Below are 12,619 nucleotides of genomic sequence, written 5' to 3'. Positions count from 1 at the left end.
CTGTCTGTTTTGGAACAATTTTAAATGTGTAGTTTTGGTATTATTATTAACAAGATTAATCTTACGAACCATAAGGAATTGAAATCAAGGCTGTGTGCCATTGAAATTATCGTGTTATTCTGCACATGAACAGAATGAACTGATTCCACAAAAGTGAAAACGACATGTACAGTGTTAAATTATTGACATAACCTTTTGATGACACAAATATTTTATTCAAATTTACAATAAATGTGTAGTTAAATTTGATTTTGTCACTGTTTACAATTTATTTCATTATTGTGAATTTAACAATATATAAATATTATATGTTGTTGATGTCCAACTATACGTTGTGTCAATAACATAACTTAGCATAATTTTGACAAAAAAATTTGATGTCAAATTGTCATTAAATTTTTAAAAATTGAATGTCAATTGAAATTTTATTTTAATGAAAAGTCTAATTAATATGAAATTGATGTAATATTGTGAATTTAACAAACATTTGGCGCAGTATGTACCACAAAATCGCAAAAAATTTCAATATTTATGCTAAATTATTAGTATCTTCCATCTTAAACTGTCATATCTTATCGACTTGACTGTCGCAAAAAAAAATTTTATCCTCCCCATATTTAATGTCGTTTTCATATTACATATCATTTTGACATTGAAAAAATTTATGAGCTATTTTTATTTAATATTCCATCATTATTTACTATTGGTGTGGTTCACAATCTTGATATTGTTTCGCCGATGTCCAAGATTTGTGAATTTAATTAAATAATCAAGGTTTTTTCTGAGTAATTGGTATAGATGCTTGTCCCCAAGTATCTCTAAGTTCACCATGATTTATTTGAAAATATCTTGTGTGTTTTTAGGTCGTTGAACTAAAAGAGCAATAAACCTATTCATCGCTGTCCTAATTAGGGGAAGTTTGGTTCCGATGGCTAAGCTTATTTCACTCCCAAGTTCAAAAAGACCATCACTTCTGCTATTTCTTGTTCTTTTAGCCATTTTAAAGTATTCACCGTCGTGGAGTAAGTATTATCCAAGTTTCTATAATACGTTCAAGGAAAGTTGCAGTAAAATCAAAAATCCATATTTTCACGGATTGATTTTATTTGTTTGTGCTTTCCAAACTAGAATATTTTCCTTAATTTTTGGGCAGATATATTAAAGGGTATCATGAAGAAGTTAATCGAATCCTGGTAAGAAATTATTTTTTGAACCCGTGTTATGACAACTTGACACAATCGAACACCACGCGATTCAGCTTCTGCTCGTCAAAATGACTGCAGAATCGGATGGTGTACCTTGGTGGATTAAGCAATTGCCCATTTTTTCCCACAAAAGGTTTTTCCTTTTAATGTTTAACGTTCTTTATTTTTTGTTTTTGTTTTTTTTGTTTTGTTTTTTTATGACATCTTGTATTTCTAGAACGTCAAGTGTGTAGGTCTGTAATTGTCTGGAGATGCAGTCATTCGCATTGCAGTTACCGAAGTTTCCATATCCCTTGACAGAAAAACGCACACGCTGAATGCTGTTGGGTCTCTCCGATTCCCCTTCCCCCTCATTTCTCGTTCACCTCTCAGACGCTGTCCGGTAAGCCCAAACATCTTCCGCATTTCGACCAGCCATAAACCATTTCTACGTTTTTTAGTGCCTACGACGAGGAAAGCAGTTGGCGACTGCCTGATGCAATCACGAGGTACGGAAAGGGTGTGGAACCGAAGGTTTTGGCCTTGGTGTTGGCCTCACCTCGGACGAACTCGTCATGATAAGCGTATGCTACACTTCTTTTACAGCCAGGATGCATTGACATTTGTCACTGTATGTAGGATTCGAAAAATGGATAAAGGAAGGCCAGTATTAAACTCCCTATATACTACAGCTATAAAATGGTGGAAGACAAGTACCGGCTGCTAATTTTCCGTCAGGGAAAGAAAAAAATACACCACCAATCCGGTCTGTGGAATTATTGTGAAAGAGGTGGATTACTTATCGGCCATTGTGTCTGAAAAGGTGAACCACGGTACGATATCTCCCACTTGCTACCAGTTGATGGAGGATTTAATTCAACTAAAATCAAACTACCTGATCAAAAATTGAAAAAAAAACGAAATTTTAACATGAAATATCTCCCGAACGGCAGGGAATATTTGACTTCTAAAAACACAGGCGAATCCGAAGAAAAAAACTGTGTAGGCCTGAATTTTTGCAGACTTATATGTCCCATAGCGGAACGGGGAAAAAGGGGGTCCGGGATTTTGGTGTTGTTGAGTGGCGAATTGCTAGTTAAAGCAAAATTGATAGATTTCCTAGATTCTGTAAAAAAAAAGCGATTTTTTTAGAGATAATGAACCGGAAACCGGCGTGGAGGTGACGAAAACGACCGGCATCTTTCAATAAAAATCTTTGATTGAAAACAGGTTCTAAATAGAGCCACCTTTTGTTTTAAAAAAAATTTCAGGCGCTTTAAGGCAGATGTAAACGGATTCTAATATTCAGTAACCAACTTGATTTGAATTTGACTCCAACGGCGAAGATAAAAGTCTAGGTTTTTCATTTTGGTTTCCCACAGGATTATACAGTCACTGTATGCCTGATAGTAGGATTAATCCTTCATGGACTTTATAAGACTTAAATACTCTCCGACCTAATTGATGATACACTCTTTATAATTATGAAATGCGGGTTCAAAAAAATCAAGGAAATTGACCTTGTTGAGCAAAACTTTGACTCCTTAAATGATGAATAGCTGAATGCCATTTGAATCAACGTGCTAACCAGCGCTTGTCTGAAAAGCGATTCGTCAACAAATCTGTTGTTCAATTCCTATCAAAATTGAAAAAAAAACTGTTTGATATTATTTAAAACAAAAGTGTTAAGCCTTAATTTGTTAAGCCTTTAATTTACTATCATTTCGTTGAAGTTTTGGGGTAAAACAGTTTGCGCTCGAAGTAGTTCTTGAAGGGTGACTTATTGTTCGATGCTTGCAGTAGATAGACCAGTTATTTTCAGAAATTCTGCCCAGTGACGCTCTGTAAATGTTTCACCACCTGCTAGTTTCAGCACTGGAATGAAAGCCTAGAAAGTACAATGAGATTTGAAATTATGAATATTGAGTCAAAGTAGAAGGTAAATAACAATACCTTATTTTGCTCAATTTGATAAAGGGGATTGCACTGACTTGACCACTCGAACAACTTTTTCTCCGGGCAATTGCACCCGGGCAGAAAAGTGCAGCCACCTGAAATCGCTATCTCATCCAAGTCCTAGGTCTTCGTCTAGTTTAACCAGCTGTTTCATGACAAAAGCCAATCTTCAATGCTATCTCATCCAATTCTTACACCAACAATACAAAACGTCCATAAGATTTCTCTAGAATATGAGCGCCTGAAAATAGCAATCTTCGAAAGAAGATTGGTATACAGGCTCCAAATCCAAAAAAATGGGCTCCAATTCAAAATTTTTCCAAATGAACGCTAAAATGGAAGAAAAAATAGGATATTTGGCGTAGCGTTCCGGTCAAATTGTTTTAAATACTGTACGGCCAGAATGGATACCATTCCGGTCAAATAAATGTATCCTTTCCGGTCCCATGCAATTATATTTGTTTTTAATGAATAGGCCTAATAAAATTGATAAATGAATAAATAAAATCGATATAATTACTGGTAGATATGAGTGAGGCTACTTCTTCTTCAAATTCGTCTTCCGACGATGCAACGTCTCGTTTAGCTGAAACTAGAGCTAATAAACGTGCTGCTGCTGTCCATGTCAATTCACCGGCCAACCAAAGGCCTATATCGTACCCAGTTGGACCACAAAGGGTATACTTTATAATGATACCTCACTTGCTGTGTTTAAACTGTTGTGTAAAAATCAATTACAAAAAACGGTGTTTATTACCAATCGCGCTCCCGGATGGATACTATTCCCAGTCGAAACCATTGTTTCAAATAATACTTTTGTGGGAGGATTCTTAACCACTCCTGGCAAAGTAAATGTGGTAACTGTCTCTGTTTTGAAACTCTGAATTGAAATTCATGGTTGTTGCTTCCATTTTTATCAAGCGATTTTCAGGGAGATTCAGAAGCTTGGTTGATTTTATTGGAGCAACCCTAGAATACGTCGGCTTTGTAGGAAACTAATGTCTTTAAATTTATTGCCCCATCGTTTCATTAGAAGCTCCTTTAACAATCTTAAATCTCAAGCCCGAGGAGCTCTTACGATTGCTCTTTTTAATTATGTCGAAAAATTTTGGATCAAGCATTCAATTTGGAAACCCAAAATGTGGTCATCTTTCAATGTGACCATTAGAACTAATAGTCCTGTCGAGGGCTATCATGCTAGACTAAAAAGAATGGCGAAAAGACCCCACCCGTCTTAACCTATATCTACTGCTTGAACTTCTCTGGGTTGAAGCAGACCGAGTGCCTTTTACTTGCTTCCTTCTTGACAAACACAAATTAAGAACCTATAAAAAAACTCGCTTTCCGTCACGTCGTCATTATTTGCGCTATGGAAAAATTTCTGACTCTGTCGATTCACTCCACGACGACCTAACCGACCTTAAATCCAACCACTACACCTATGCCCTTAACAACAATATTCGTTTTAAAAAATTGTATATTGTCTATGTCTAATGTAAATGTGCAATTAATACAAATAATATCAGTGTACCGGAATTGTTTACATTTAATAGGGCCGGAATGGAACCCATTCCGGCCGATCAGTAAAAAAAAATTGGGCCGGAACGGAAGGGCCGGAAAGACGTGGGCCGGAACGTCGGAAACCCGAAAAAATGTATGTTATTTCTAATCGTGCAATTGAAAAAAAAATATAGGAACCAAAGAAAGGTTTTTTAATAAAAGAACAATTACTTAATTACTCTATTTACTAGAGAAAATAATTAATTTAATCCGGTTCTCGTTAACATCGCCATTTTGGCTTTATGAAAAAAAGATCGAAAAATATCGTCTTCTAGTTTCGTCTTTACTTAGATTCGTCTGTGCTGCTTGATTCGTATGTGGTTGTTTTGCATGTTTTTAGCTGAAATTGCCATTCAATGTTAGAAATTGTTTTATCTAAGTTCGAAACACGTAAAGCTCGGTCGATGGTTGGAGAATCAAGGCAAACTGTGAGCTCGGAGAGTGGCTTTCTTAACAAGCTTGACGGCCGATAACTTCGTCTTTAAAATAGCTTGCCATCGCGAAGTGCAAGCAGTTTTACACATACTCTTTCTTGCCGCTTACAACAAGAGCCTATCAAGGGAGTATATCGTTAACTGCATCGTAATTCATAACGCTTGGTCGTTTGATGGGGTATGTATAGATATAATATGCAATATTTGCTAGAAATTATTTTCTAATTTTTTTGGTGCTGCAGATTGGTGTCATTACCAGCCATGGCTGGGGACCCAACCGGGAGACTTTACTCAACATTTCAGCAGGAATTATCTTGAATGAATTACACCAACCCCCATATTGAAATGCCCCGTGCTGCTGCTGATGGTGGCCTTGATGCGGTTGCTGAGGCCCAAGTAGCCGTTGAAATGGCAAATGTTGCTGCTGATGGTGGCCTTGGTGCTGCTGGTGAAGCCCAGGATGAAGTTGAAATGGTCCATGTTGGTGTTGATGTTGGAGACCAAGTTGCCGGTGTTGGAAGGGTCCCTGCTCCTGCTCGTGTTAGAGGTATTGGTGCCCGTCTTGAAAAATGACCCATGTTGCTGATGGTGGAGACCAAGTTGCCGGTGTTTGCTCCTGGTGGTGGTAGAGGTAAAATAGGGTTAGAAATGAAGTTCTGTAATTTTAAATTAATTGGTTGCAATAGGTGGTCACCGTGGAAATGGAGGAAGACGAGTTGCCAATGGACTTGTAGAAAAAGGCCGTGGTTGTGGAGGTAGAGTTTAAGTCAACTCCTGTTCTGTGTAAGGAAAACCTAATAACACAAAGTAAGGAAAAAGATAAATTAGTAGGAATAGGAATCCTTCAACTAAGCTATCTTTTAATTTCAGGTGTTTAATTTGCAAAATTATCTTCATCTTTTTTCTTTTTGGCAACTCTTCTTTATTCATCTAATGCATCTCAATTTATTGAATGTCCTTTTTTTCAATAAAATCGCTTTAAAAAATATTTGTCTTTAACAAAAATTCAATTATCAAATTTGTAGCAAAACAAAGTTATAAATATCAGGCACTGATGATCTTTAAAAATGGTGCCGCAACTTCGTTTCCCCTGCTCCTCTTCTCTTACTGCGTCATCGCGTATATCAACGTTTACCAACTCTTCTGAAGGACGCACAACTAGCGGTACAATTACTAACCAGGTTGTCCATTCCCCGCCCCGACCACCGATTTTTAGTTACCCCCCAATTTTATAGATGGCATGGAGCTTTTATACAAGAAAAACAAACAAGATTGGTTTACGCACCAAAACATAAAGTGGCTTTTTGCACTCGTAGGTGGATCCCTTCAATATTTCTTATTTGCATGCTTTTGAATTTATATTTTTAATTAGGACTCAAGGTTTATCTTGTGGTGAAATAATTCGAATTAATTCGTAAATTAGCCAACCCAGTACTATCTCCAGCTATTATGGTTGGTGCAGTCTGGAAGCAGGATAATCGCGGCAAAGGTAACATCATAAACTAAGTAATCAACTAATCAATCACAATTTTATTTCTCTTTTTCTTAAGGTATATATGTTGATCATGAAACAGCTGCAAGTGAGGAAGAAAATGAGGACAACTATGTGGAAGATGAAAGTTTGGGCAATTGGGCAGATTTGCCTGATTTGGTCATTGAAAGAATCTTTTCTTATCTGAGTAATGAAAAGCGTTATTATGGATCTCTGGTGTGCAGAAGATGGTATCAGGCATTTCATCTGCCATATGTCTGGTCCACTTTTGTGCTAGAAGATCGGTAAACCAACACAAATCAATATATAGACTGTGCACAAATTTTTTTAATTAATTCATTTATTTTTAGTGTTTTATCAAGAAGACGGTTTAACTACCATTTAGGCTGGCAATATACTTTAGACCACTACAGAGCTCAAATATTTTTGTACAAAACAGCCAAAAATATTCGAACCCTTATTTTTGCTCCCATGTTGAATTTCTTTAATCTCTTTGAGGTCATGAATATGCTCTCCCAATTCAGTGAAAGGTACCCAGGTTCCCTTGACAACATCCATACACTCAAGTTTACTTTCAACTGTGATATGGCGTTTCGGACGGAAAACGCCATTTACGGTACTGGTGGTCAGCTCTTGCAAGCACTTAAAAATCTTATGTCTTTTCTACCTGGCCTCACGAGCTTGGAATTGACCAATCTGCTGTTGGACAGTTCGGAAGCTCTCTATCTCTTGGACGATGTCTGTTACACTAGATGCCTCAATCTCCATTCACTGACACTTATCAATTGCACCAAAGTTCCTTGTCGTCTTCTTCACCCAGGCGCCTTCCTTCGACTGCATTCTCTCCGAATCAGTCCGCAAACATTAAGCTCCGATTTGCTTTGGCTCATAAGCTCTACAAAATTGAAACACTTACACATCATTCAGAACGCCTACACTGAATCTTGCTACAGCATCGAACCTAAAGCCTGGAGCGATTTGAATCGAAAGAATCCGGCAATAAGAGTCCACTTGAAATCAATGGGGAAAACTAAAAGAGAAATTGTCTGGCAGGAACGTGCCCCAGTATCATCCGTATTGTACAATTCCCGTTATTCTAAGGTAAATTTTTATTAATTAAAACAGATTAGTATATTGATTTATATTGTCACCATAAAAGGTGTCCATGTCAAGTATTCTGACCATCGTTGATCTCTACCGCGATCGACTGAAAGTTTATGGTCACCTGGGGCTTCCTCGATTCCATACGTCCAACAGCTTCCAGAATCGGATCGACATGTCCTTGATCACTCTTGTTCGGGAATGTCCAAATCTTAACACACTGGTAAACTCGTTCCATGTCTAATTGTCTATTTTTACCGAATGCTTGTAACGCATAATTTATTGTGTGCTACTAAACCCCCAGCATGTCATGGAAAAACTTGATTGCACGTTTTTTAAAAGTCATTCCAGACAGTATTTGTAGGTTTACCTAACTCCTTAGATGAGTGCGTGTTTGCATGGACGTTGTTATCTTGTCAGTAGGTAATAGTTTGATCAATTGAATTATGTACAGTGTCAATCGTTTTAATGAGGAAAAATTCCCACAGGTAATCCGCGAGAGGATTTCAACTGCGACATTGATCCTGTTGGTCAGCTCAGCCAATTGTCAACGCTTGCATCGTCTTTACGTTCGCCGTAACGCCTTGCTACTCCGCGCCGACTGGCCTCGTAGCCTCGAGTGGACCGAGGACTATTTCACCTGGTTAAAGACCACGTCAAGGAGCTACGAGTCTACACAGGTAGAAGTATCTCAAAAGCTCAAACAACCTGATTGGCAAGCCTTGAGCGATCAACAGTTCAAAATTTTGAAGGTTAATGTCGAAATTGATTCTATTTAACCCCTTCCCCCTTGAGTTGGGTTTCCTCAGTGTTTTTAGATGCCATACCTACCACATAACCTTTAATACGCACACAGACAAAAGAAAAACAAATTCTTGAGCTCAAGCCAATATTTTCCCCCGTGTAATAAAGATGTCAAATACATCGAATATCCACCTAGATCTAGAATTGGGTGAAAACAACTTGTACTGAATTTAGTATGTAACGGACGTTCGCATTTCTTTTTCGCTAGATTCAATCGTCATTGGAATATAAATGCGGTCCTTGATGAGGCAATGGGCGCAACGAGTGTGGAAACGTGTTCTGCACGAAATCAACGAGACACCCCCGAGGGCAGTTAATGTATGCACGCAGCCCGTTATTATATGACGGGTGTCTTTTTTTTTTTTTTTTCTTTCCCCCAAGACTGGTGGCAACTGGATTGCACCACGACAAAAAGCGGATAGAATAAGGCAACAAGCAGAACTAGCAGCAACTTTCACATCGAGAAACGAGGGCTAGGCCGTAGTGATTGGGTCATTGTGTTTCAGTCGTCCAGCGCCTTTCCTACCGAAAGGACCTCTCGTTTTCGTTGCGCATTCGTATTTTATTTGAACGCAAGTGTCGACCATGCAAACAACCCGAGCGGCGTTAACGGATATGGTGGAAACGCGGCCACAAAAGAAAGACATTGACGGTCTGTCGAACGCGGCAGCTGTCCAGATCTTTTCCGGTCTGAGTTGCATCACTCTGCAGGTACGTAGTATACAAAACAAAAATGGTATAGTGCCGCGTTGTCAACACCTGCGGGCCTACGCCCTTCCGGTAAATTTTCAACAGACCATAGTTGTACGCCATTTAATATGCCCCGCAGGTATTTTTGTTGGTCAATTATCACGACGCGGACGAGAGCATCCAACACAACGGAAACACAATTTTCACACTTGCCGTTGGATCTTTTGGCTTCCTCGCTGGCATTTTCGGATGTTTTGCCAGTGGTTCCAGGAAATGGATCAAGTAAGAGGACACTACTCTCCTTTTCATCATAATGTCATTATAGTATATCAACTTGTTGTTTGGTTTTGACGGTTTTATTGTTTTTATTACGCAGCTACGCTTACCTGGTCACGTCCTTGGGGGTGGTAGGGTCTAGCGTGTTGTACTTCCTGGCAGGATATTGGGACTTCTACAACGCAGTCAAAGATTCTGGAAAATTGTATTACCTCACCGTAAACAATCGCACAGAGGCGATCCAACCGACGTTGCCTGTTGACGACGAGCTCCATTTTTGGTTTCGCGCCGGACTTTTCCTTTGCGTCATCGTCTTGGCGTTGTTCAGTTTGGCCGGCATGGCCGTCGTGGCCTCTTACCGTATCTGCAACGGCGGATGGACCAAGGTGATAGTGTTTTCCTTTTCTTTCTTAACTGGTCACCTCCAGCCTACGTAACGGTTAAAACTCCAAATACTTTGTATTCAGAAGGACGACTACAAGAGCCTGCTGGCCCAGCAAGAGTAATTCGTCACTTTCCAACCTGCCTATAGCTAGCCGAGGACGTGTCGCTGTTAGAGTGTCCTCAATTTATTGTTTCAGTTCAAAATGAATCTTTAGTTAAGCTTGATGCACGAGAGACCTTGTACATAGACAATAACGTAGTAGAATTGATAAACCCATTAAGTGCCCTTGTCATTCCGAGAATCTCATGTTCAATATACTTTGTCATACGATAGCAACAGAAATTCTTAAAGCCCGTGACCGTGTTAGTTGACCAGGAACAAACTCTCGCTTGATCGGATGACGTACCTAATAAGGTCCCCTCTTTCAAACAAAAAGAGTATTAAGGATATAGAGATCTAGCCCTCAGCTTTCCTTTTCGGACCGGTCCGAAAGTCGGTCTCAGCTAGAGAATGTTGCCTGGAGAGGAGGTAAATGTTTTTTAACGAGATGAGTTGTAACTTGTGGACTCGACAACAGCTGAAATGGTCGGCCGATAAAATTTTAAGTACATCGGTGTCGTTAACGTCCACGTGGGCTCATCGAATATTTCAATTCCGTAAATTTAACCTTGGCTTCCAAATTCAACGCCATTACCTTGAATGAATGACTGCCCATTTACCTATTTGATTGATGTGTTATCGACTCTGATTCACAAAAGCCCACGCTATTTGTCTTATGGCATTCCAAGGTTTTCACGAACTGCCATTAACGTTCGTATGCAAAAAAAAAAGAAAAACCTGAAATAACCAAAAAAGTAGAAAAAAGTTAAAACAACCATTATAAAATAACCGCCACTATGTGACATTACGTCAAAGTATAAAAAATTCTGTTTCGCTCGTTTCGCTTATTTCAGTATATTTAATTTTTTACGTAAGTGCGCGTTTCTTACAAGGAGATCATGTATCAAAAATTGCAATTCCTATCTCCCTATCCGATATTTTATTCTGCGACAAAGATGGAAGAAATGCCTTTGTATAAAATTCGGCAGATAGCCTATTTCGGTGACCAAACTAAACGCTCCTAATTCTACTTGTTGCGGTCAGCTTAATGATAGTCCATTTTCAATTTTAGCCTTTCTCTTATTTCAGAAATTTATTTTAGAATTCACTAATTTATTGTATAGCTTCCAAATTTATATTTTAATCATAGTGCGGTCTAAAAATCACAATTGAAGAACGTCTAGTTGAGCGGCTAGGGTAAGCGATCACATAAAAGATGAAGGAGAGGTTAGAAAGTATAGGTGAGAATTTATTTATTTTTTTGTTTTTTGTTTTAAGTTAAGCCAAGCAACTCAGAAAAAAATGTACGGCACATCGATTCATTCGTGGATTAAAGAGATCCATCAATGCATATGAATTGATTTTGACAGCACCGTGTTCGACTCCAGCTTGAGTTGTGATTGTCACTAAATGATACATGACGTGCGTAAGATGCATGCGGATAATTCACGGCACGCGGATGAATGAAATTTACAACAAGGTTGACGATCCATGACTTCAAGAAACTTAATTCCAAGTTTTAGAAAATACTGTTTTCTTTCAGAATTCAGATAAAGGGATTAATTAAACATAATTACAATTCGAAATAATCAAGGAAAAGAGGTAAAATTGCTATAATTCCAAATGATAGAGTCATGAATATAGAGAAATATTTTCTTAGAACTTTTATGGTTTTTGTTCAACCGTATTCAACCACTTTTTTTTTTAAATTGTAATACTGATTCCTTTTGAATTGCAGCTACATAGGACGTTCCGATTAATAAGTTTAATATCAATCACTTGGGGCCCCATCTAGGCAACCTTTCGAATACTAGAACCTTCGTTCTGGTCGTGGATAGAATAGTGATAGAATAGAATATGACCGAAACACACAGAAAAAAAAATAACTTTAGATAGCAGCCTTTTTTCCATCTTTAGTCTGAGAAATAATTTGAGTAAACAAAACTGGAATAGGAAGTTAAGGAAGATCGAGGAAGATACCGGTACTTTCTTCGGCTTTCTTGATTAGCGGCTAGTTGAAAAATAAAACTGCTTCTACCTCTAGTGCACACATTATTCCCGCTGTGCAAGATAGTTTATCGTTACTTTTGCTGGGCTCTGTAGCTATTAGCTGCATACATATTCTAGACTTATTGCCAGTTTCATTAGGAAAACCACGGGCTTGAGCGTCCAGCAGACAAATAGGTGCATTTTATTCCATCGCATTTCTATGGATATTGGATCCCGCAACAATAGCAACTAGCCTATATTCCGCACTGACAGCATCTTATTACTGGATGAAGTCATGCAAATCAATAAAAAAAAGATACGGCACAATCGCATACAGGCTCAATAAATATATTAGACTAAACGTGGTGCGACTAAATAGTATACAACATTTTAGACGAGTATTTAGTACAGCGATATGCACCGTCACATCCTGTTTCATTTTTTCACACATGGAATAATAATCGGTATATTATGATCTACAGCAGAACCAGTTGAAAGTTGGTTCCGCCGCCCAGTCTCTTTTCGATTGGAACGCTGAAAATCACTGAATTACACAGCGCATAAAATGAATGAACGCAGCTAACCTAATGCTAAATTCTATAAATTCGAGTGGAGCGGACACTGGGACATGAACGGTAATAACAGTTTC

The 12,619-nt window shown here is 38.4% G+C and overlaps 2 protein-coding genes and 2 long non-coding RNA genes across 11 annotated transcripts; 3 read left to right on the top strand and 1 right to left on the bottom strand.

Moving 5' to 3' along the window:
• Positions 1–434: 434 nt before the first annotated feature.
• LOC124342278 lies at positions 435–5,928 on the bottom strand. 4 transcript variants are annotated; one of them, XR_006918745.1, is made up of 6 exons: positions 5,829–5,928; positions 3,138–5,750; positions 2,902–3,072; positions 2,705–2,820; positions 2,502–2,641; positions 435–2,431 (listed from the first exon to the last, which is right to left on the bottom strand). It is a non-coding gene; the product is annotated as an uncharacterized LOC124342278 (long non-coding RNA). The 4 variants fall into 4 exon arrangements; XR_006918746.1 differs by having other exon boundaries at positions 435–2,641; positions 3,138–3,617; positions 3,683–5,750; XR_006918743.1 differs by having other exon boundaries at positions 435–2,641; positions 2,705–2,841.
• On the top strand, positions 5,675–6,112 carry LOC124342280. The gene is made up of 3 exons (XR_006918748.1): positions 5,675–5,765; positions 5,821–5,941; positions 6,005–6,112. It is a non-coding gene; the product is annotated as an uncharacterized LOC124342280 (long non-coding RNA).
• A 242-nt stretch (positions 6,113–6,354) lies between these two features.
• On the top strand, positions 6,355–8,668 carry LOC124342273 (F-box/LRR-repeat protein 21-like). Of its 4 annotated transcripts, none has more exons than XM_046795239.1 (6): positions 6,355–6,446; positions 6,507–6,623; positions 6,685–6,910; positions 6,977–7,727; positions 7,786–7,950; positions 8,216–8,668. In XM_046795239.1, the coding sequence occupies exons 2-6, from the start codon at positions 6,584–6,586 to the stop codon at positions 8,504–8,506; spliced, it is 1,473 nt and encodes a 490-aa protein (XP_046651195.1). In that variant the 5' UTR covers positions 6,355–6,446; positions 6,507–6,583; the 3' UTR covers positions 8,507–8,668. The 4 variants fall into 4 exon arrangements, 3 of the variants coding, with proteins under 3 accessions (XP_046651195.1, XP_046651196.1, XP_046651197.1); XR_006918741.1 differs by having other exon boundaries at positions 6,356–6,446; positions 7,786–8,150; positions 8,216–8,347; XM_046795240.1 differs by having other exon boundaries at positions 6,395–6,450.
• Positions 8,669–9,017: 349 nt separating this feature from the next.
• Positions 9,018–10,214, top strand: LOC124342277. Of its 2 annotated transcripts, none has more exons than XM_046795246.1 (4): positions 9,018–9,242; positions 9,361–9,503; positions 9,598–9,883; positions 9,968–10,214. In XM_046795246.1, exons 1-4 carry the CDS (start codon positions 9,117–9,119, stop codon positions 10,001–10,003), a joined length of 591 nt encoding a protein of 196 aa, XP_046651202.1. In that variant the 5' UTR covers positions 9,018–9,116; the 3' UTR covers positions 10,004–10,214. The 2 variants fall into 2 exon arrangements, with proteins under 2 accessions (XP_046651202.1, XP_046651201.1); XM_046795245.1 differs by having other exon boundaries at positions 9,019–9,242; positions 9,965–10,214.
• The last annotated feature ends 2,405 nt before the right edge of the window (positions 10,215–12,619 follow it).

The sequence above is a fragment of the Daphnia pulicaria genome, chromosome 6 (genome assembly GCF_021234035.1).
Source record: "Daphnia pulicaria isolate SC F1-1A chromosome 6, SC_F0-13Bv2, whole genome shotgun sequence".
NCBI lineage: Eukaryota > Metazoa > Arthropoda > Branchiopoda > Diplostraca > Daphniidae > Daphnia > Daphnia pulicaria.
Note: the sequence above shows the minus strand (reverse complement) of the source record. Positions and strands in the feature narration are given on the sequence as shown.